Source organism: Oncorhynchus clarkii, chromosome 27 (assembly GCF_045791955.1).
Source record: "Oncorhynchus clarkii lewisi isolate Uvic-CL-2024 chromosome 27, UVic_Ocla_1.0, whole genome shotgun sequence".
In the NCBI taxonomy this organism is placed as follows: domain Eukaryota; kingdom Metazoa; phylum Chordata; class Actinopteri; order Salmoniformes; family Salmonidae; genus Oncorhynchus; species Oncorhynchus clarkii.
In genome coordinates this window covers 49226317-49251303 of record NC_092173.1, presented here as the reverse complement: position 1 = coordinate 49251303, position 24987 = coordinate 49226317, and the positions used below count along the sequence as shown (strand labels likewise).

General features: G+C 44.1%; 1 protein-coding gene across 1 annotated transcript in view; it reads right to left on the bottom strand.

Annotated features, from left to right (window-relative positions):
- LOC139385520 (progesterone receptor-like) overlaps window positions 1–12275 on the bottom strand; it is a 47393-nt gene extending 35118 nt beyond the window's left edge. The window contains exons 1-2 of the mRNA XM_071130642.1: window positions 11269–12275; window positions 10908–11017 (exon numbers count right to left, since the gene is read on the bottom strand). Coding sequence (XP_070986743.1) covers window positions 10908–11017; window positions 11269–12275 — 1117 coding nt within the window. The remainder of the gene's footprint in view (window positions 1–10907; window positions 11018–11268) is intronic.
- Window positions 12276–24987: the final 12712 nt, after the last annotated feature.

Below are 24987 nucleotides of genomic sequence, written 5' to 3'. Positions count from 1 at the left end.
TTGGACACTGTGTTAACTAACCTCCAGACGAGCTTCAATGCCATACAACTCTCCTTCCGTGGCCTCCAACGGCTCTTAAATGCAAGTAAAACTAAATGCATGCTATTCAATCGATCACTGCCCGCACCTGCTCGTCCGTCCAGCATCACTACTCTGGACGGCTCTGACTTAGAATACGTGGACAACTACAAATACCTAGGTGTCTGTAAACTCTCCTTCTAGACTCACATTAAGCATCTCCAATCCAAAATTAAGTCTAGAATCGGCTTCTATATCGCAACAAAGCATCCTTCACTCATGCTGCCAAACATACCCTCGTAAAACTGACCATCCTACCGATCCTCGACTTTGGCGATGTCATCTATAAAACAGCCTCCAACACTCTACTCAAAAAATTGGATGAAGTCTATCATAGTGCTTTCCCGTTTTATCACCTATACACTACCCACCACTGCAACCTGTACGCTCTCGTTGGCTGGCCCTCGCTTCATACTCGTTACCAAACCCACTGGCTACAGGTCATCTACAAGTCTTTGCTAGGTAAAGCCCTGCCTTATCTCAGCTCACTGGTCACCATAGCAGCACCCACTCGTAGCACGCGCTCTAGCAGGTATATCTCACTGGTCACCCCCAAAGCCAATTCCTAATTTGGTCACTGCACCTGTACATAGCCCATCTGTAAACAGCCCATCTATCTACCTCATCCCCATACTGTTTTTATTTATTTATCTTGCTCCTTTGCACCCCAGTATCTCTACTTGAACATTCATCTTCTGCACATCTACCATTCCAGTGTTTAATTGCTATATTGTAATTACTTCGCCACTATAGCCTATTTATTGCCTTAACTCCCTTATCTTACCTCATTTGCACTCACTACATTTTGACTTTTTGTTTTATTTTCTCTACTGTATTATTGACTGTATGTTTTGTTTATTCCATGTGTAACTCTGTGTTGTTGTATGTGTCAAATTGCTATGCTTTATCTTGGCCAGGTCGCAGTTGCAAATGAGAACTTGTTCTCAACTAGCCTACCTAGTTAAATAAAGGTGAGATACATTTAGTACTTTTTAAATACATGACCTTGTTCAGCCAGAGTGGCATGAGTTAGAATGACATGACCGTGGTCAGACTGAGAGACATGACCATGGTCAGACTGAGAAACATGACCATGGTCAGAGTTAGAATGGCATGACCATGGTCAGAGTTAGAATGACATGACCATGGTCAGAGTTAGAATGACATGACCGTGGTCAGAGTTAGAATGACATGACCGTGGTCAGAGTTAGAATGACATGACCGTGGTCAGACTGAGAGACATGACCGTGGTCAGACTGAGAGACATGACCGTGGTCAAACTGAGTGACATGACCGTGGTCAGACTGAGAGACATGACCATGGTCAGACTGAGAAAAATGATCATAGTCAGACTGAGAGACATGACCATGGTCAGACTGAGAGACATGACCATGGTCAGACTGAGAGACATGACCATGGTCAGATTTATAGACATGACCATGGTTAGACTGAGAGATATGAACATGGTCAGATTTATAGACATGACCATGGTCAGACTGAGAAACATGACCATGGTTAGACTGAGAGATATGAACATGGTCAGACTGAATGTCAAAACCATGGCCAGACTGAGAGTGACATGACCATGGCCAGACTGAGAGTGACATGACCATGATCAGACTGAGAGAGACATGACCATGGCCAGACTGAGAGAGACATGACCATGGCCAGACTGAGAGTGACATGACCATGGCCAGACTGAGAGTGACATGACCATGATCAGACTGAGAGAGACATGACCATGGCCAGACTGAGAGAGACATGACCATGGCCAGACTGAGAGTGACATGACCATGGCCAGACTGAGAGTGACATGACCATGATCAGACTGAGAGAGACATGACCATGGTCAGACTGAGAGAGACATGACCATGGTCAGACTGAGTGACATGACCATAGTTAGACTGATTGAAACGACCATGGTCAGACAGAGTTATATGACCATGATCAGACAGAGAAACATAACCTTGTTCAGACAGAGTCTCAGTCAACTTACCTGGTAAAATAACGGATACATAAGAATAAAAAAATAAAAAATGGTCAATAATATCACAGGCTGCACTGAAATCTAACAGTACAGCTCCACAATCTTCTTATTATCGATTTCTGTCAACCAATCATCAGTGATTTGTGTCAGTGCAGTACATGTTGAGTCCTCTTCTCTATAAGCATGCTGAAAGTCTGCTGTTCATTTGTTTACAGAGCTTGTCATTGTTTTTGCCACCTCTCCCACACTAACCTTACAAAATTTAAACTTTCCATGCTTTTCTTTCATTATTAGTTTTTTTATGCATGAATACAATTGCTCACTGTTCGTTGTTGGCGTTCCCTGCCTAAGTTTGCCCACATTGCCAATTAAATAATCATTAAAATAATTGGCAACATCAAATGGTTTTGTGATGAATAAGCCATCTGATTGGATGAAAGATGGAGTTGAATTTGTCTTTCTGCCCATAATTTCATTTAAAGTACTTTACATCAATGATCTTCCTTTATAATAAAGTTTCTTCTTCTTTGTGTTGAGTTTAGTCACATCATTTCTCAATTTGCAGTAAGTCAGCCAGTCAGATGTGCAGCCAGACTTATTAGCCACTCCTTTTACCCCATCTCTTTCAACCATACAGTTTTTCAATTCATCAACCCATTCCAACAGTCAGTTTCTTAACAGCTGCATGTTTAGCAATAATCGGAAGAAGCATTTTCATAAATTCATCAAGTGCAGCGTGTCACGACTTCCGCCGATGTCGGTCCCTCTCCTTGTTCGGGCGGTGTTCGGCGGTCGACGTCACCGATCTTCTAGCCATCACTGATCCATTTTTCATTTTCCATTGGTTTTGTCTTGTCTTCCTTCACACCTGGTTCCAATCCCATCAATTACATGTTGTGTATTTAACCCTCTGTTTCCCATCGTGTCCTTGTCAGAGATTGTTTCTTTTGTATGTTTGTGTATTATGTGTTGGTGTGCGACGGGTTCTGGAACACACTTTTATTTATTATGTCATTTTGGTTTTGGAGTCATATTAAGTCTGTCCCTGCAACCTACACACACACACATTACATAGCGTCTGGATGCTCCTCATTATAATCACATCAGACCAACTAATATTTTTTAACTTCATCCACATGAGCCACAGCAAAATCTTTTGTATGATCTCTTATACACTATTTTAGTCCCAGCTGTTGAAACTTTGTCTTTCCTGGATAAAGCCACTATATTGTTATCAGTGCATCCAATGGGTTCAGATACAGGTTTAGAACAACGTTCTACAGTATTAGTAAAAAATGTGATCGATACATGTAGATGATCTTGTTCCTGTAGTGTTTGTAAACACCCTGGTAGGTTGATTGATAACCTGAACCAGATTACAGGCACTGGTTACAGTGAGAAGCTTCCTGTTGAGCGGACAGCTTGATGAAAACCAGTCAATATTCAGGTCCCCAAGAAAGTAGACATCTCTGTTTACATCACATACAATATTAAGCATTTCACATATATTATTTAGATACAGACAGTTAGCACTTGGTATATAGCAACACCCCACAATAAAAGGCTTTAGATGTGCCAGGAGAACCTGCAACCACAACACTTCAATAACACTTGACTTAAGATCTTCTCTAAACATTACAGGGATATGGCTCTGAATATATACAGCAACACCTCCCCTATAAACATTACAGGGATATGACTCTGAATATACAGCAACACCTCCCCTATAAACATTACAGGGATATGACTGAATATATACAACACCTCCCCTATAAACATTACAGGGATATGACTCTGAATACAGCAACACCTCCCCTATAAACATTACATGGATATGGCTCTGACTATATACAGCAACACCTCCCCTATAAACATTACAGGGATATGGCTCTGACTATATACAACAACACCTCCCCTATAAACATTACAGGGATATGGCTCTGAATATATATACAACACCTCCCCTATAAACATTACAGGGATATGACTCTGATTATATACAACACCTCCCCTATAAACATTACAGGGATATGGCTCTGACTATATACAACAACACCTCCCCTATAAACATTACAGGGATATGGCTCTGAATATATATACAACACCTCCCCTATAAACATTACAGGGATATGACTCTGAATATATACAACAACACCTCCCCTATAAACATTACAGGGATATGACTCTGAATATATACAACAACACCTCCCCTATAAACATTACAGGGATATGACTCTGAATACATACAACACCTCCCCTATAAACATTACAGGGTCTGAATATATACACAACACCTCCCCTATAAACATTACAGGGATATGGCTCTGAATATATACAACACCTCCCCTATAAACATTACAGGGATATGGCTCTGAATATATACAACACCTCCCCTATAAACATTACAGGGATATGGCTCTGAATATATACAACACCTCCCCTATAAACATTACAGGGATATGGCTCTGAATATACAGCAACACCTCCCCTATAAACATTACAGGGATATGGCTCTGACTATATACAACACCTCCCCTATAAACATTACAGGGATATGGCTCTGAATACATACAACACCTCCCCTATAAACATTACAGGGTCTGAATATATACACAACACCTCCCCTATAAACATTACAGGGATATGGCTCTGAATATATACAACACCTCCCCTATAAACATTACAGGGATATGGCTCTGACTATATACAACACCTCCCCTATAAACATTACAGGGATATGGCTCTGAATATATACACAACACCTCCCCTATAAACATTACAGGGATATGGCTCTGAATATATACAGCAACACCTCCCCTATAAACATTACAGGGATATGACTCTGAATATATATACAACACCTCCCCTATAAACATTACAGGGATATGGCTCTGAATATATACAACAACACCTCCCCTATAAACATTACAGGGATATGACTCTGAATATACAGCAACACCTCCCCTATAAACATTACAGGGATATGGCTCTGAATATATACAACAACACCTCCCCTATAAACATTACAGGGATATGACTCTGAATAGATACAACACCTCCCCTATAAACATTACAGGGATATGACTCTGAATATATACAACACCTCCCCTATAAACATTACAGGGTCTGAATATATACACAACACCTCCCCTATAAACATTACAGGGATATGGCTCTCCTGATCCCCAGGATCGTGCTTTTGGTTGGCGTCCTGTGGCTGGAGCCGAACGCACAGGGGAGGGGGTACTGTCACGTATGCTCTCTCCGGTGCTCTAGGTCGCCATGCTCCCCCATCTCAGCAGGACTGACAGGCTTCCCGCGCCTCAGCAGAGGTGACCGGTCCCCTCCTGATCCCCGTGATCGTCTTTTTTGGTCGGCGTCCTGTGGCTGGAGCCGCAGGTCTGAGAGGGGGTACTGTCACGTGTGCTCCCTCTCTGGCCTCTCCCTCTCTCGTTATGGCACACACCTGTCACCATTGTAACGCTCACCTGCGCGTCATCAGACTCACCTGTACTCCATCACCTCCTTGATTACCTTCCCTACATATGTCACTCCCTTTGGTTCCTTCCCCAGGCGTTATGGTTTCTGTTCCAGTGTCAGTTCTGTGCGTTGTTTTGTGTTTCTTGTTTTTGTATTATGTTGTGTTTATTTATTAAAACACTCACCCCCTGAACTTGCTTCCCGACTATCAGCGCACATCGTTACAATATTAACATGGGCTAATTCCAGCCCTTTCCTGGGTAGCTTATCAGAGATAGACATAATACTGAAAAGAGCTAAATAAAAAAAATATACATTCAGCAGTCCATTAATCAATTGGTGTGTGTTGTGCTGTGGGGTTGAAGCTATGAACCCACAGGCTTGGCTCTCTCATCCCTTCCAGGCTTCTGGGAGGGAGGGTGGACAATGAGCCTGTCGTAGCGGATGTAAGCAATGTTCCCACGAGCTCTGGCAGCTTTCATGGCTGGGATCAGTTCTTTCCTCTTCTGGCGCACAGCTTCAGGATAGTCCTCGTTGAGGAAGATATACATTCCTCTCAAGTTCTTGGCTTTTTCCAGAAACGCAACCTTGTCCTTGAATCTCAGGAACTTGACGACCATCGGCCTGGGCCTGTCACCTGGGCCTGTCACCTGGGCCCGGTGGTGGGTTTTCCAGTCCTGTGGGCGTGCTCCACCTCAATCTTCCTGTGGTCCATATTCAATTACTCAGAGATCATTTCCCTAACTTTGTCCTCAGACTTCATACAGGTCTCACGTGGAGATTCTGCAATCCTGTCCACAACCATATTTCACCTTGATTTTCCCTCGAGTCTGATTTATCTGTCATTGTAATCATGGGTTCACACACAGAACTGATGTCCTCTATCAATGGCTTACAGATTGCTGTCAACTTGCCGTTCAACTCTTTAAACTCATTGAGCTGACACTGGGAGAACTGCAAACTGATATTTTATCAGACTGAGAGACATGACCATGGTTAAACTGAGAGACATGACCATGGTCAGACTGAGTGACATGACCATGGTCAGACTGAGAGACATGACCGTGGTCAGACTGAGAAACATGACCATGGTTAAACTGAGAGACATGACCATAGTCAGACTGAGTGACATGACCATGGTCAGACTGAGAGACATGAACATGGTCAGACTGAGAGACATGACCGTGGTCAGACTGAGAGACATGAACATGGTCAGACTGAGAGACATGACCGTGGTTAAACTGAGAGACATGACCGTGGTCAGACTGAGAGACATGACCATGGTCAGACTGAGAGACATGACCATGGTTAAACTGAGAGACATGACCATGGTCAGACTGAGAGACATGACCGTGGTCAGACTGAGAGACATGACCATGGTCAGACTGAGAGACATGACCATGGTCAGACTGAGAGACATGACCATGGTCAGACTGATACACATGACCATGGTCAGACTGAGAGACATGACCGTGGTCAGACTGAGAGACATGACCATGGTCAGACTGAGAGACATGACCGTGGTCAGACTGAGAGACATGACCATGGTCAGACTGAGAGACATGACCGTGGTCAGACTGAGTGACATGACCATGGTTAAACTGAGAGACATGACCATGGTCAGACTGAAAGACATGACCGTGGTCAGACTGAGAGACATGAACATGGTCAGACTGAGAGACATGACCATGGTTAAACTGAGAGACATGACCATGGTCAGACTGAGAGACATGACCATGGTCAGACTGAGAGACATGAACATGGTCAGACTGAGAGACATGACCATGGTTAAACTGAGAGACATGACCATGGTCAGACTGAGAGACATGACCATGGTCAGACTGAGAGACATGACCATGGTCAGACTGAGAGACATGACCATGGTCAGACTGAGAGACATGACCATGGTCAGACTGAGAGACATGACCGTGGTCAGACTGAGAGACATGACCGTGGTCAGACTGAGAGACATGACCATGGTCAGACTGAGAGACATGACCGTGGTCAATGGTCAGACTGAGAGACATGACCGTGGTCAGACTGAGAGACATGAACATGGTCAGACTGAGAGACATGACCATGGTCAGACTGAGAGACATGAACATGGTCAGACTGAGAGACATGACCATGGTTAAACTGAGAGACATGACCATGGTCAGACTGAGAGAAATGACCGTGGTCAGACTGAGAGACATGACCATGGTTAGACTGAGAAACATGACCATGGTCAGACTGATACACATGACCGTGGTCAGACTGAGAGACATGACCGTGGTCAGACTGAGAGACATGACCATGGTCAGACTGAGAGACATGACCATGGTCAGACTGAGAGACATGACCGTGGTCAGACTGAGTGACATGACCATGGTTAAACTGAGAGACATGACCATGGTCAGACTGAGAGACATGACCATGGTCAGACTGAGAGACATGAACATGGTCAGACTGAGAGACATGACCGTGGTCAGACTGAGAGACATGAACATGGTCAGACTGAGAGACATGACCGTGGTTAAACTGAGAGACATGACCGTGGTCAGACTGAGAGACATGACCATGGTTAAACTGAGAGACATGATCATGGTCAGACTGAGAGACATGACCATGGTCAGACTGATACACATGACCGTGGTCAGACTGAGAGACATGACCGTGGTCAGACTGAGAGACATGACCGTGGTCAGACTGAGAGACATGACCGTGGTCAGACTGAGAGACATGACCGTGGTCAGACTGAGAGACATGACCATGGTCAGACTGAGAGACATGACCGTGGTCAATGGTCAGACTGAGAGACATGACCGTGGTCAGACTGAGAGACATGAACATGGTCAGACTGAGAGACATGACCATGGTCAGACTGAGAGAAATGAACATGGTCAGACTGAGAGACATGACCATGGTTAAACTGAGAGACATGACCATGGTCAGACTGAGAGACATGACCGTGGTCAGACTGAGAGACATGACCATGGTTAGACTGAGAGACATGACCATGGTCAGACTGAGAGACATGACCATAGTCAGACTGATATACATGACCGTGGTCAGACTGAGAGACATGACCATGGTCAGACTGAGAGACATGACCGTGGTTAAACTGAGAGACATGACCGTGGTCAGACTGAGAGACATGACCGTGGTCAGACTGAGAGACATGAACATGGTCAAACTGAGAGACATGACCGTGGTTAAACTGAGAGACATGACCGTGGTCAGACTGAGAGACATGACCGTGGTCAGACTGAGAGACATGAACATGGTCAAACTGAGAGACATGACCGTGGTTAAACTGAGAGACATGACCGTGGTCAGACTGAGAGACATGAACATGGTCAGACTGAGAGACATGACCGTGGTTAAACTGAGAGACATGACCGTGGTCAGACTGAGAGACATGACCATGGTCAGACTGAGAGACATGACCATGGTTAAACTGAGAGACATGACCATGGTCAGACTGAGAGACATGACCATAGTCAGACTGAGTGACATGACCATGGTCAGACTGAGAAACATGACCATGGTCAGACTGAGAAACATGACCATGGTCAGACTGAGTGACATGACCATGGTCAGACTGAGTGACATGGCCATAGTCAGACTGAGAGACATGACCGTGGTTAAACTGAGAGACATGACCATGGTCAGACTGAGAGACATGACCATGGTCAGACTGAGAAACAGGACTGTGGTTAAACTGAGAGACATGACCATGGTTAAACTGAGAGACATGACCGTGGTTAAACTGAGAGACATGACCATGGTCAGACGGAGAGACATGACCGTGGTCAGCCTGAGAGACATGACCGTGGTCAGACTGAGAGACATGACCATAGTCAGACTGAGTGACATGACCATGGTCAGACTGAGAGACATGACCGTGGTCAGACTGAGAGACATGACCATAGTCAGACTGATATACATGACCATGGTCAGACTGAGAGACATGACCGTGGTCAGACTGAGAGACATGACCGTGGTCAGACTGAGAGACATGACCATGGTCAGACTGAGAGACATGAACATGGTCAGACTGAGAGACATGACCATGGTTAAACTGAGAGACATGACCGTGGTCAGACTGAGAGACATGACCATAGTCAGACTGATATACATGACCATGGTCAGACTGAGAGACATGACCGTGGTCAGACTGAGAGACATGACCGTGGTCAGACTGAGAGACATGACCGTGGTCAGACTGAGAGACATGACCGTGGTCAGACTGAGAGACATGACCGTGGTCAGACTGAGAGACATGACCATGGTCAGACTGAGAGACATGACCGTGGTTAAACTGAGAGACATGACCGTGGTCAGACTGAGAGACATGACCGTGGTCAGACTGAGAGACATGACCGTGGTCAGACTGAGAGACATGACCATGGTCAGACTGAGAGACATGACCATGGTCAGACTGAGAGACATGAACATGGTCAGACTGAGAGACATGACCATGGTTAAACTGAGAGACATGACCATGGTCAGACTGAGAGACATGACCATGGTCAGACTGAGAGACATGAACATGGTCAGACTGAGAGACATGACCATGGTTAAACTGAGAGACATGACCGTGGTCAGACTGAGAGACATGACCGTGGTCAGACTGAGAGACATGACCGTGGTCAGACTGAGAGACATGACCGTGGTCAGACTGAGAGACATGACCGTGGTCAGACTGAGAGACATGACCGTGGTCAGACTGAGAGACATGACCATGGTCAGACTGAGAGACATGACCATGGTTAAACTGAGAGACATGACCGTGGTCAGACTGAGAGACATGATCGTGGTCAGACTGAGAGGCTCCAATAAATCTCTAAGATTACGAGACCAAAACAAGTCAGAAAAGAAGAACATTGTGAACACTGGTTATTGTGATACTGTGTGATACTGTCTGTGCTTTGCTTTACTTTTGTGCCATTCGTTTATAAAAAGGCACAAATGGTGCTCAGTAAAAACTGTAAAGTCCTGTCGTGTCTGGTGTCAATGATTAGGGCTCAAAAGGCCACAATAACCCTCAATATTTATTGTTTTTTTAACCACACACATTTATATTTTCTTCCTGAAACATCATCATTAACCTTTCCTCTCAACCATATGCTACTCCCATGTACCATGGCAGTGTTCAACCGGTGGTCATTCTTTAAACGTCCTTTCCTCTCAACCATATGCTACTCCCATGTACCATGGCAGTGTTCAACTGGTGGTCATTCTTTAAACGTCCTTTCCTCTCAACCATATGCTACTCCCATGTACCATGGCAGTGTTCAACCGGTGGTCATTCTTTAAACGTCCAAGTCAAATCTCCATACCATATACTGTTACAATCCTCTGATATGGTGTTGCTTACCTTCGACCGCTCGTTTAAAGAACACTTTGCAGCTTCCACATGTGAGGACCCCATAGTGACACCCTGAGGCCTCATCTCCACAGATCATACATAGTCTCTGGGGTGGAACACTGCAGAACCAGGGAATGAGCCATTGGTTATTTACACTGACAACATTGGCACCCTGATATCACAGCAATTGGCTGATTGAGGAATAATAAAACAAACTCATCAAATCAAATCAGATTAATTTTGGCAACAAACAAACAAAAGTGAATGCATGAATATGAAACCACATTTAAATTATCTGAAAGATGCCAAACTGCTGAGACTTTTACAAAGGTTATGGTCAGCTATACTTTAAATAATGCGTCAATCTCACCCGCCATATCCTGTATAGGTTGGGGACCTCTGGAGCAGGGCTGAGGTGTGAATTCCATCCGGGGAGGAGTAGCCATGGTGTGGGTACTGGTCCTCGGAGACCCCGCTGGACTGGCACCAAAACGAGGAATGAGTAGGAGAGGTCTGAATGGACCATCTGGGCATTTCACTCTTATAAATCATCAAATGCTGCTGTGGACCCTGTCCGTTACTGTTCATTACATCAAAACTCAGCATGCCCTTACCGGGATGAGTAGGAAAGGGAACACCACGTGAGTCTGCACGGACCTGGGGAACCGTCGACATCTGGTCGTTCTGATTCAAGTCGACTAGAAAGTTCGGTGAACAGTCCAATAGTACTTGTTGGTGCTGTTGTCCAGGCGCGGAGGTGGGGAAAGACGCTGCGGAATCATCCAGAAAACCTAACTGTTGTTGTTTCCTCTCGCTGTCATAACAGCTCTCGAGGGTAGGGATGTTGGCCGTTAGGTCAAAATCGGGACACGGTGTTTCCATGATTAGTGACGGCTCCTTCTCATCTTTGATGATCCTACAGACCCCGGTGGCTGTGGTTGAACTGGGTGTCGATATCATGTTCGTAGCCGCTCTCTGCAAACTTTCATGAGTTACTGTTGGGATCGGCTGCGGTAACGTGGAATCTTTCACTCCCTCTATACCACGCACCTCTGTCCAGCGCACAGGGTCAGAGCGGTCATAAAACGCTTTATTGATAAGTGATGCGTTATCTCTGACCGTACAGTCTTTGAACATGGCACTGTTGTTGCTTGAGCCAGGAGGCGCAGCGCACAAAGTGCCAACGTTTCCAAAACTACGCACTACGGAGGACATGCAGACTTGAGACTGTGGCTCCTTAGAGAATTTCCGAGGCTGACCAAATCCTACATCTTTATACTTCTCAATCAAATAACTTACTCTTTTACTGGAGTCTGTGACGTCTGAGCTCAATGTGTTCGCTGTGTCCATCCTGTCTGTTGTGTGTTCATTTTCCATTCTGTTGTCAAAGCTACAGAAATCACGAAGACGACAGTCAGTCAGAGTCCCTGTCGGTCGGCGAGGAGACTAGAGTGGGTGGTGTCTCTTGGTGCAAAGAAAGAACTTCCCAAAATGCTTTTCCGCGTTGTGACAGGCTGTGCCTTTAGTGTTCGATCCTTTCAGATTTGCTGTGTAGCTACCACTGGCTTGCTGTATATATAGAGGAATACAATGGTACAACCCATACGTCTGTGGCTCAATCAATGTTTAAAAGGGGTTTGAAGTCCAAAACACGCCGGTAATGCGGAAGGACTCATTAGGTTAATGACTGGCATGACAATGGTCATAGAAGCTGACAAGACATTACGAACACATTTGAGACCAGACTACACTGGATGGTTAGCAGCTACAGATGATGTGCAATAATAATGCAATAATGATGAAGTCTCCATTTCCTATTTCAATAAGCAAGTGGTTGGCCAGGGTAAGAGGGTAGCATGAGAGAGAGAGAGAGAGAGAGAGAGAGAGCTCAGCCAAGGATAACAGGGTAGCATGAGTTCATTGAATGGCGAAATGATGCCTTGTGGCACTTCACAGAATATCCATGGTTCATAATTAAAACACATAGTTACACATCTCTATTCCTGTGTTAAAACTGGCCATGCTTAAGGTCAAATAGGCGCAGCTCTTGCCCTTCAAGTAAAGAAGAATAGGATCAAATTACCTTTTGATGCTGAGTTGTAATAATATCAAACTCGTAACACATTACTTTAATCAACTTTCTTTGGGGAATTTGTATTTGTATAAAACAGCAAACTAGACTTGTGTAAGAACCCATGTTCTTTGTTTAGGTTTAGCTCCTGTAATTTACGAGGGCTGGTGTTTGACTGTATCTAGGAGACAGGCTGAGAGCAAGGGGGGGGGGAACCCTCCACATGTTCCACTCAGAGACATCACCTAATCTGAGTTTTTAATGTTACCAGGGAGGACAGAGACATCATCTAATCTGAGTTTTTAATATTATCAGGGAGGACAGAGACATCATCTAATCTGAGTTTTTAATATTACCAGGGATAACAGAGACATCATCTAATCTGAGTTTTTAATATTACCAGGGAGGACAGAGACATCATCTAATCTGAGTTTTTAATATTACCAGGGAGGACAGAGACATCATCTAATCTGAGTTTTTAGTATTACCAGGGAGGACAGAGACATCATCTAATCTGAGTGTTTAATATTACCAGGGAGGACAGAGACATCATCTGATCTGACGTTTTAATATTACCAGGGAGGACAGAGACATCTAATCTGAGTTTTTAATATGATCAGGGAGGACAGAGACATCATCTAATCTGACGTTTTAATATTACCAGGGAGGACAGAGACATCTAATCTGAGTTTTTAATATTACCAGGGAGGACAGAGACATCATCTAATCTGAATTTTTAATATTACCAGGGAGGACAGAGACATCATCTAATCTGAGTTTTTAGTATTACCAGGGAGGACAGAGACATCATCTAATCTGAGTTTTTAATATTATCAGGGAGGACAGAGACATCATCTAATCTGAGTTTTTAATATTACCAGGGAGGACAGAGACATCATCTAATCTGAGTTTTTAATATTACCAGGGAGGACAGAGACATCATCTAATCTGAGTTTTTAATATTACCAGGGATTGGTAATATTACCAGGGAGGACAGAGACATCATCTAATCTGAGTTTTTAATATTACCAGGGAGGACAGAGACATCATCTAATCTGAGGTTTTAATATTATCAGGGAGGACAGAGACATCATCTAATCTGAGTTTTTAATATTACCAGGGAGTACAGAGACATCATCTAATCTGAGTTTTTAATATTATCAGGGAGGACAGAGACATCATCTAATCTGAGGTTTTAATATTACCAGGGAGGACAGGGATTGGTAATATTACCAGGGAGTATTATTCAGGTAAAAAGTGAAGTCATTCGTATTTCAGATCAATTTATATGACTCTCCACTAGCCTACTGTACAAAAAACAACATCTCAAAAAGGATATCTTGACTTTTTATGATGATATATTATAATATCTCTTTAAGCAACATCTGCTGTTCAGGGTTGGAGAAGATTGCTTTGAAAGATGTATAGCGCTGTTGCCTTTGTATGGCGTGAAACCCCCTGTTGGCTTTGCCATGTCAATGGCTCTACCTGTGTCGCTGTGAGCCGGTGGGTCTGACTCTCTTTGTATCCATGCTGATTGTGGTTCTGATGGCGTCACAGGGTTGCAACTTTCTCTGGTGACAGGAGGGTCATGACCCCCAACATTCTGAAATTGCATTTTCGTCTCCCCCAGTTTTATCATCGCACTGTGATAGAAAAAGAGCTTTAGCACCTTGCGGACACCACATAGCAGGCTGTGTGAAGGCAAAGCTTCTGAAAGGCTAGCTGGACCGGCACGGGAGAGGAACGGAGCAGCTGCTGTCAGTGTGTATGTGTTGCACTCTTTCTCCGAGTTGTAAAAGCAAGCAGAGCAGAAACTGGCTACTCTTTAGTTGACTGATGTAGCTGGCAAGGTAACTGCTGTTTGACCTATTAGAAAAATTAAGTCAAAAGAAAATGGTAAAACGCTTCATTGTGAAGCTAAATACACTTAATGTACTGTGAAATATTTTTGTAAAATCTATTTTAATGTTATTTTATATTATATAAATTACTGCCTTCATTTTTTCTGGACCCCAGGAAGAGTAGCTGCTGCCTTGGCAGTAACTAATGGGGATCCATAATAAATCCCAGGAAGAGTAGCTGCTGCCTTGGCAGGAACTAACTCTTCCTGGGGTTTATTATAGATCCCAATTAGTTCCTGCCAAGGCAGCAGCTACTCTTCCTGGGGTCTATTATGGATCCCATTTGTTCCTGTCAAGGCAGCAGCTACTCTTCCTGGAGTTTATTATGGATCCCCATTTGTTCCTGCCAAGGCAGCAGCTACTCTTCCTGGGGTCTAGCAACATTAAGGCAGCATATTTAAAAATATTACGACATTACATTTCATAACACTTTTCACAACACATTCAATGTGTTCCCTCAGGCCATTACACTACTATCACATATTTTCAGTACAACATCCATGTGTACGTGTGCGTAGAGTGCTTGTCTTATCACGTGTGTCTGTGTGTGTGTGTGTGTGTGTGTGTGTGTGTGTGTGTCTGTGTGTGTGTGTGTGTGTGTGTGTGTGTGTGAGTGTGTGTGTGTGTGTGTGTGTGTGTGTGTGTGTGTGTGTGTGTGTGTGTGTGTGTGTGTGTGTCTGTGTGTGTGTGTGTGTGTCTGTGTGTGTGTGTGTGTGTGTGTGTGTGTGTCTGTGTGTGTGTCTCTTCACAGTCCCCGTTGTTCCATAAGGTGTATTTTTTTTAAAATCCGTTTATTACATCTGATTCTGCTGCTTCCATCAGTTACCTGATGTGGAACACAGTTCCATGGAGTCATGGTTCTATGCAGTACTGTGTGTTTCCTTTTACACCTGTAGATGGACTGGAGCTGACTAGGGAAACCTCTGGGCCCTAACCATGACATAATCAAGTCATTACGAAACTCACTCTCTTTGCTTTAATGTGATCTTCCTGAACATTATCATGCTGTTATTATGTCTTTGGTTTTCAAAAAAAATTGTGGTTTTTCAACGACAGCAGATACTGGAAGTGGGCTGTAATGACTCGGAGGAAGGCATATAATTTAAGTTTGAATATTGTTGCTGGCGTTTGTGATGCGCCCACGAGCCTTGAGCCTATCTCCTGCGTCATGTTACACAAATACTATCAGAACGGATAGTCACAGCAACTTACTGTTTATTAAAATGTTCTCGGATCAGAGTTGTTCTCATTATGGGATGTATTATCCCCCCCCCCCCCCCCCCCACCTTAGTAAAGAATGTTTTTTCTCTCTGATAGGCGAATCCCGAGCTTTCAACGGTCGAGGTGACCAAAGACGTTATTTTCTTCTCGTCTCGTAGCATGTTTTGGCACGATATCTGGTTTCCTTAGCAACCGGACTTCCATTTGATAACCATTCATGTGCTAGGGAGAACGGTGGTCCCAGGTTCACACCCCCACAATAAAGCTCCACATGTCATATCATAGATCAGTCCCAAATGGCACCCTCTTACCTGTGTAGTGCACTACTTTAGACCAGGGCCCATAGCACCCTCTTCCCTGTATAGTGCACTACTTTAGACCAGGGCCCATAGCACCCTCTTCCCTGTATAGTGCACTACTTTAGACCAGGACCCATAGCACCCTCTTCCCTGTATAGTGCACTACTTTAGACCAGGGCCCATAGCACCCTCTTCCCTACATAGTGCACTACTTTAGACCAGGGCCCATAGCACCCTCTTCCCTGTATAGTGTACTACTTTAGATCAGGGCTCATTGGGTGCCATTTGGGACATATCCTATAATATCTTTGCTTTAGATATAAAGTTATTTGGAATTGACAAAAAACACACTGACCGTACGTAAGAACAGTGTAACCCGGAAGTCTATAAATATCACTGGATCTTTCTGTGAGAGTCTGTGGGAGTTTGAATTAACAGGCGTGTGTGTTCTTCCTTTTAAAATAGAAGACAAAGTACCGTAGAGAAATTAGATATGGATCCACTTGTGCTTTATTGTGGTTGATTGAGTAATGATGGTTTATTTATGAATCATCTTTAGAACCAAAAGGCATTCTAAAAGGTCAAACCATGATCACATGATTTCTTGATGACCTCATCCCTTTGTTACAATGCACATTTCCCGATGTGATATAGTATTCTGTTCTACTGTATTCTACTGTATTTTATTCTGTTCTACTGTATTCTACTGTGTTCTAGTCTATCCCATGTCTGTCTGTCCGTTGCATCTGTCACCAGCCAGCCACACCCTCCTCTGTCTGCACTAAACACTACCTAGCGTCCTCTCTGTCTGCACTAAACACTACCTAGCGTCCTCTCTGTCTGCACAAAACACTACCTAGCGTCCACTCTGTCTGCACTAAACACTACCTAGCGTCCTCTCTGTCTGCACTAAACACTACCTAGCATCCTTTCTGTCTGCACTAAACACTACCTAGCGTCCTCTCTGTCTGCACTAAACACTACCTAGCATCCTTTCTGTCTGCACTAAACACTACCTAGCGTCCTCTCTGTCTGCACTAAACACTACCTAGCGTCCTCTCTGTCTGCACTAAACACTACCTAGCGTCCTCTCTGTCTGCACTAAACACTACCTAGCATCCTTTCTGTCTGCACTAAACACTACCTAGCGTCCTCTCTGTCTGCACTAAACACTACCTAGCATCCTTTCTGTCTGCACTAAACACTACCTAGCGTCCTTTCTGTCTGCACTAAACACTACCTAGCGTCCTTTCTGTCTGCACTAAACACTACCTAGCCCTATGGAATGTTATTGCTCAGACAAGGCAAAGGTCATCCCGGACAGACATAGGTCAAAGTCATCCCATCCATGGGTCAGTCTGTCAGCCACACCTGCCATCCACACTGGTTGCATACTAAATGGCACTCTATCCACAGCACTACTTTAGACCAGGGCTTCACTGTAGGATAACGGTCTCTGCTGCTGCCTGACAGAGCTGAGGAAATAGAGCCTTGTGGGTGACCTCTAGTCTTGATGACCGCATCGCTCGTGGTTGTGTTTCAGGGCTGGGGTCAATTTGAATTGACAGCTGTCAATTCTGGAAGTGACTTTAATTTAATATTGAAAAAAAATGCAAAAACTTTTGAAATAAATAGCTTCTACTTCTTAGTTTATTGAGAAGTATTTGAAAATAGATGCCATTTAAAAAATTATATATTTTGAAAATATTTTTAGTTTCTTCCAGAATTGACTGTCCCATCCCTGCTGTGTGTGTGTGTGTGTGTGTGTGTGTGTGTGTGTGTGTGGGGGGGGGGTCAAGGTGATCTCTGAGGCTTGTGTTACAGCTAAGTATAATGGGCTGTGGGAACAGAACAGTATATCTGGGGCTGAAGATGAATGGAAGACTGTAGATGGACTTGGGAACAGAACAGTATATCTGGGGCTGAAGATGAATGGAAGACTGTAGATGGACTTGGGAACAGAACAGTATATCTGGGACAGAAGATGAATGGAAGACTGTAGATGGACTTGGGAACAGAACAGTATATCTGGGACAGAAGATGAATGGAAGACTGTAGATGGACTTGGGAACAGAACAGTATATCTGGGACAGAAGATGAATGGAAGACTGTAGATGGACTTGGGAACAGAACAGAACAGTATATATGGGACAGAAGATGAATGGAAGACTGTAGATGGACTTGGGAACAGAACAGAACAGTATATCTGGGACAGAAGATGAACGGAAGACTGTAGATGGACTTGGGAACAGAACAGTATATCTGGGGCTGAAGATGAACGGAAGACTGTAGACGAACTTAATACAGTTCTATTAGAATTGTTTTGTCTTCTACCCTGTTTCTGATGATGTACTAACATGTGTTACAGAACAGCAAGTGTGTGAGGTAAAAAGGAGAAGTAGGAAGGAGTAAAATATGCCCTCACTAAGGTAACCATACAGAGACATGCCTCACGGAGATGAACGGCGTTCACATTACGCCATGTCTGACATTTCTTTTCCCTAGAAAGTGAATTAACTTTGAAGAAACTACTATGATTCAGCTTTAGTTTCTTCCCACTGTTCAGGATGAATGGATGAGCTGACAAACTGAGGTTGAGCTCGATAACAGTCACAGCAGTGCCACCGTGTGGCCAACATAGATGGCTTCATTTTGAAGACAATTAACTACATTATAGTAAAGACAGACGTCGAGACAATTCTATTTAATTTAAAAGGTTTATTCTTGTTGGAAATTTAAACAATGATAATAGTGTTTGTTGTTGGTGTTTGTTGGACTCATTTCGCTACGAATGAAGTGTTGGAAATGACAAAGGGCAATGATTATTATCAACAGCTGAATATGTCCTAGTCCTCCTCATCCCAGGTGTTGGCAGACTGAACATGTCCTAGTCCTCCTCATCCCAGGTGTTGGCAGACTGAATATGTCCTAGTTCTCCTCATCCCAGGTGTTGGCAGACTGAACATGTCCTAGTCCTCCTCATCCCAGGTGTTGGCAGACTGAACATGTCCTAGTCCTCCTCATCCCAGGTGTTGGCAGACTGAACATGTCCTAGTTCTCCTCATCCCAGGTGTTGGCAGACTGAACATGTCCTAGTCCTCCTCATCCCAGGTGTTGGCAGACTGAACATGTCCTAGTCCTCCTCATCCCAGGTGTTGGCAGACTGAACATGTCCTAGTCCTCCTCATCCCTGGTGTTGGCAGACTGAACATGTCCTAGTCCTCCTCATCCCTGGTGTTGGCAGACTGAACATGTCCTAGTCCTCCTCATCACAGGTGTTGGCAGACTGAACATGTCCTAGTCCTCCTCATCCCTGGTGTTGGCAGACTGAATATGTCCTAGTCCTCCTCATCCCTGGTGTTGGCAGACTGAACATGTCCTAGTCCTCCTCATCCCTGGTGTTGGCAGACTGAACATGTCCTAGTCCTCCTCATCCCTGGTGTTGGCAGACTGAACATGTCCTAGTCCTTCTCATCCCTGGTGTTGGCAGACTGAACATGTCCTAGTCCTCCTCATCCCTGGTGTTGGAAGGAACCTCTACATAGACGTTATACACTCCCAGTCTGTGTATAACTGCACAACATTAAATAATGGCATTTGTATCTGATGAATTTCAACAACGATTTCAATGTTTGTGATTAGATTCATGCTTCCAGTATCTCTACCCAGCAGATATAATCTCTGACTGGTATCTCTACCCAACATGTTTACTCTCTAACTGGTATCTCTACCCAGCAGGTATCTCTACCCAGCAGATATCATCTCTGACTGGTATCTCTACCCAGCAGATATCATCTCTGACTGGTATCTCTACCCAGCAGATATCATCTCTGACTGGTATCTCTACCCAACAGGTATACTCTCTGACTGGTATCTATACCCAGCAGGTATCCTCTCTGACTGGTATCTCTACCCAAAAGGTATCTCTACCCATCAGGTATACTCTCTGACTGGTATCTCTACCCAGCAGGTATCCTCAGACTATGGTTTGCAACTGCACATGGGGACAAAGATCATACTTTTTGGAGAAATGTCCTCTGGTCTGATGAAACAAAAATTGAACTGTTTGGCCATAATGACCATCGCTATGTTTGGAGGAAAAAGGGGGAGGCTTACAAGCCAAAGAACACCATCCCAACCGTGAAGCACAGGGGGCAACATCTCAAGACATCAGTCAGGAAGTTAAAGCTTGGTCGCAAATGGGTCTTCCAAATGGACAATGACCCCAAGCATACTTCCAAAGTTGTGGCAAAATGTCAAGGTATTGGTCAAGGTATTGGAAAGCGTAGAAAATATGTGGGCAGAACTGAAAAAGCGTGTTCGAGCAAGGAGGCCTACAAACCTGACTCAGTTACACCAGCTCTGTCAGGAGGAATGGGCCAACATTCACCCAACTTATTGTGGGAAGCTTGTGGAAGTCAACCCGAAACATTTGACCCAAGTTAAACAATTTAAAGGCAATACTACCAAATACTAATTGAGTGTATGTAAACTTCTGACCCACTGGGAATGTGATGAAAGAAATAAAAGCTGAAATTAATCATTCTCTCTACTATTATTCTGACATTTCACCTTCTTTAAATAAAGTGGTGATCCTAACTGACCAAAAACAGGGAATTTTTACTGGGATTAAATGTCAGGAATTGTGAAAAACTGAGTTTAAATGTATTTGGCTAAGGTGTATGTAAACTTCCGACTGTATCTAATCAAGATATTATTTAGTATTTCTATTTTTTTTATACCTATGTTCCATTTTGACATCAGAGTATTTTGTGCTCATGTTTCAACTGTTCTGCCTGCGGCTGGGTAACCCTGCCCTGTTCACCGGACGTGTTACCTGTCCCAGACCTGCTGTTTTCAACTCTCTAGAGATACGCGGCAGGGTAGCCTAGTGGTTAGAGCGGTGGACTAGTAACCGTGAAGGTTGCAAGTTCAAACCCCCAAGCTGACAAGATAAAAATCTGTCGTTCTGCCCCTGAACAGGCAGTTAACCCACTGTTCCTAGGCCGTCATTGAAAATAAGAATTTGTTCTTAACTGACTTGCCTAGTTAAAGAAAAGGTCAATTAAAAAAGCCAGAAGAGGACTGTCCACCTCTCATAGCCTGGTCAGCTGATGTCAGAAGGACTGTATAAATACATTTGATGTGTGTAGATCGTTGCCAAAAAAATGACATTTTATTCCTACTTGGTGAATACTTTCTGAAAAAGTCAGATCAGCCCTCCTTTTTCTGCTCCACTACAACCCTGTCGATGTTAATGGGGACCTGTTTGTCCCCACTTTTCCTGTAGTCCACAATCATCTCCTTTGTCTTGCTCACATTGAGGGAGAGGTTGTTGTCCTGACCTCCTCCCTAAAGACTGTCTCATCGTTGTCGGTGATCAGGCCTACCACTGTTGTGTCGTCAGCAAACGTAATGATGGTGTTGAAGTTGTGCCTGGTCGTGCAGTTGTGGGTGAACAGGGAGTACAGGAGGGGACTAAGCAGCGTGGCAAATGTGTTGTTGCCTATCCTCACCACCTGGGGGCAGCCTGTCAGAAAGTCCAGGATCCAGTTGCAGAGGGAGGTGTTTAGTTCCAGGGTCCTTAGCTTAGTGATGAGCTTTGAGGGCACTGTGGTGTTAAACACTGGGCTGTAGTCAATGAACAGCATTCTCACATAGGTGTTCCTTTTGTCTGGGTGGGAAAGGGCAGTGTGGAGTGCGATTGAGATTGCGTCATCTGTGGATGTGTTGGGACGGTATGCGAATTGGAGTGAGTCTAGGGTTTCCGGCATGATGACGTTGATGTGAGCCATGGCCAGCCTTTCAAAGCACTTCATGGCTACCGATGTGAGTGCTATGGGGCGGTAATAATTTAGGCAGGTTACCTTCGCTCTCTTAGGCACAAGAACTATGGTGGTCTGTTTCAAACATGTAGGTATTACAGACTCGGTCAGGAAGAGGTTAAAGATGTCAGTGAGGACACATGCCAGTTGATCCACGCATGCTTTGAGTACACATCCTGGTAATCCGTCTGGCCCCGCAGCTTAGTGAATGTTGATCTGTTTAAAGGTCTTGCTCACATTGGCTATGGAGAGCGTGATCAAGCAGTCATCCGGAACAGCTGGTTCTCCCATGCATGCTTCAGTGTTGCTTGCCTCAAAGCGGGCATAAAATGCATTTAGCTCACGGCTGGGTTTCCCTTTGTAGTCCGTAATATTTTTTAAGCCTTGCCACGAGCGTCAGAGTTGGTGTAGTAGGATTCAATCTTAGTCATGTATTGATGCTTTTGCTTGTTTGATGGTTCGTCTGAGGGCATAGCGGGATTTCTGATAAGCGGCCGGATTAGTGTCTCGCTCCTTGAAAGCGGCAGCTCTAGCCTTTAACTCTGTGAGGATTTTGCCTGTAATCCATGGCTTCTGGTTGGGAAATGTGCGTACGGTCACTGTGGGGACAACGACGTCGATACACTTATTGATGAAGCCAATGACTGAGGTGGTATATTCCTCAATGCCATTCGATGAATCCCGGAACATATTCCGATCTGTGCTAGCAAAACAGTCGTGTGGCATAGCGTCCGAATCATCTGACCACTATCTGGTACTTCCCACTGTAGTTTTTGCTTGTAAGCAGGAATCAGGATGATAGAATTATGGTCAGATATGCCAAATGGAGGGAGAGCTTTGTATGTGTCTCTGTGTGCGGAGTAAAGGTGGTCTAGAGTTTTACTTCCTCAGGTTGCACATTTAACATGCTGATAGAAATGAAGTAAAACAGAATAAGTTTCCCTGCATTGAAGTCCCCGGCCACTAGGAGCGCCTCTCGTGGAAGGATCAGAATTTGTTGGTAACATTTGTAAGATGTTTAATATTCATCAAATGTGTGTAAGTTACTTCTCATCAGAATGGTATTTTTCTGTAATACTGTGGCGAGGTTGCCGTTATCTGTTCTATGTCAAAACTAAGTTGCATGGGCCACTGAGAGGGGAGAGGTCAAAGTGTCATCATGTGTAAACATATCTTTTACTCCCTACCTTTTTCTTGTGTGGAAAGAAGGGTGGCAGTGTCTGGAATCATTCTATGCTCCCTCTAATGTTGTTTCTATCTTAACCTATAGCCTCATTCTCCTCTCCGTGAGTTTGTCCAGGAGGTTGTATTTTGAGTTGGTTGTATCTAAATGACAATTTGATATATGCCTGTTGATATGGAGGATTTGGTTTATGGTTCTGGGGTTTGGGAAAGGAGACAAAGCTGAACGATGAATTATGTCTATGCTGTCTGACTATGTGTGTCTTTGCTATTAAAGGAACTCAGTTGCATTGTAAGGGGACTCTCAGAGGATTCACTGGGAGCTATTAAAGGAACTCAGTTGCATTGTAAGGGGGCTCTCAGAGGATTCACTGGGAGCTATTAAAGGAACTCAGTTGCATTGTAAGGGGACTCTCAGAGGATTCACTGGGAGCTATTAAAGGAACTCAGTTGCATTGTAAGGGGGCTCTCAGAGAATTCACTGAGAGACACTGAATTTATCTGAGAGTCACAGGATTGTGATAGAGCTCATATAATTAAAGATGGACTTTTATAACTAACTCTGACGTGTGTGCGTGGTTTGCTCCCATGATTTGGTAAATAGAGGAAATTTCCACGACACGCCGCCTCTGGATGAGCATTTTCCTGTTTGCTTATGGCCCTATACAGCTCGTTGAGTGCAGTCTTAGTGCCAGCATCGGTTTGTGTTGGTAAATAGATGGCTACGAATAATATAGATGTGAACTCTCTTGGTAGATAGTGTGGTCTACAGCTTATCATGAGGTATTCTACCTCAGGCGAGCAATACTCAAGACTTCTTTAATATTAGACATTGCGCACCAGCAGCTATTGAGAAATAGACACACTCCCCATCCCTCATCTTACCAGACTTAGCTGAGCTGTCCTGCCAATGCACTGAGAAGCCAGCCAGCTCTATATTATCTGTGTTGTCATTCAGCCACGTCTCGGGGAAACATAAGATAACATAAGATAATAAAAATGTTAATGTCCCGTTGGTAGGATAGTCCTAATCGTAGATCTTCCAGTTTGTTTTCCAATAATGTGCAGGGAAGTGATGGTTTACCTAGTCGCCTGTGAAGTCACCCTCCTCCCCCTCCTCCCCATCTTCCTCTGTCTTTTCTTCCCCTCGGATGACAGGGATTTGGGCCTTGTCTCGACAAAGCAGTACATCCTTCGTGCCGGACTCATCCCTTTTCTGACGCCCAGAAGCTCTTTACGGTCATAAGAGACGGTAGCAGCAACATTATGTACAAAATAAGTTACAAACAATGTGAACAAACCTACAAAATAGCCCAGTTGGAGCCGTAAAACATCCCCTCCGGTGACATTATATTTATACAGTTGTCTTATGTTTTTTAACCATATGTGTGACCTTTGTTTCAAGGGTAGATTTGTTTCAGACTACCAAGAAACACTGTGTGGTACAAATAGCACACAGTGCAAAGCATCAATACATGACTAAGATTGAATCCTACTAAACCAACTCTGACGCTCGTCCTATAAATAGCACACAGTGCACACCGTAATGAGATACAAGTTTCAAGTTTCAAGTATACTTACCATATA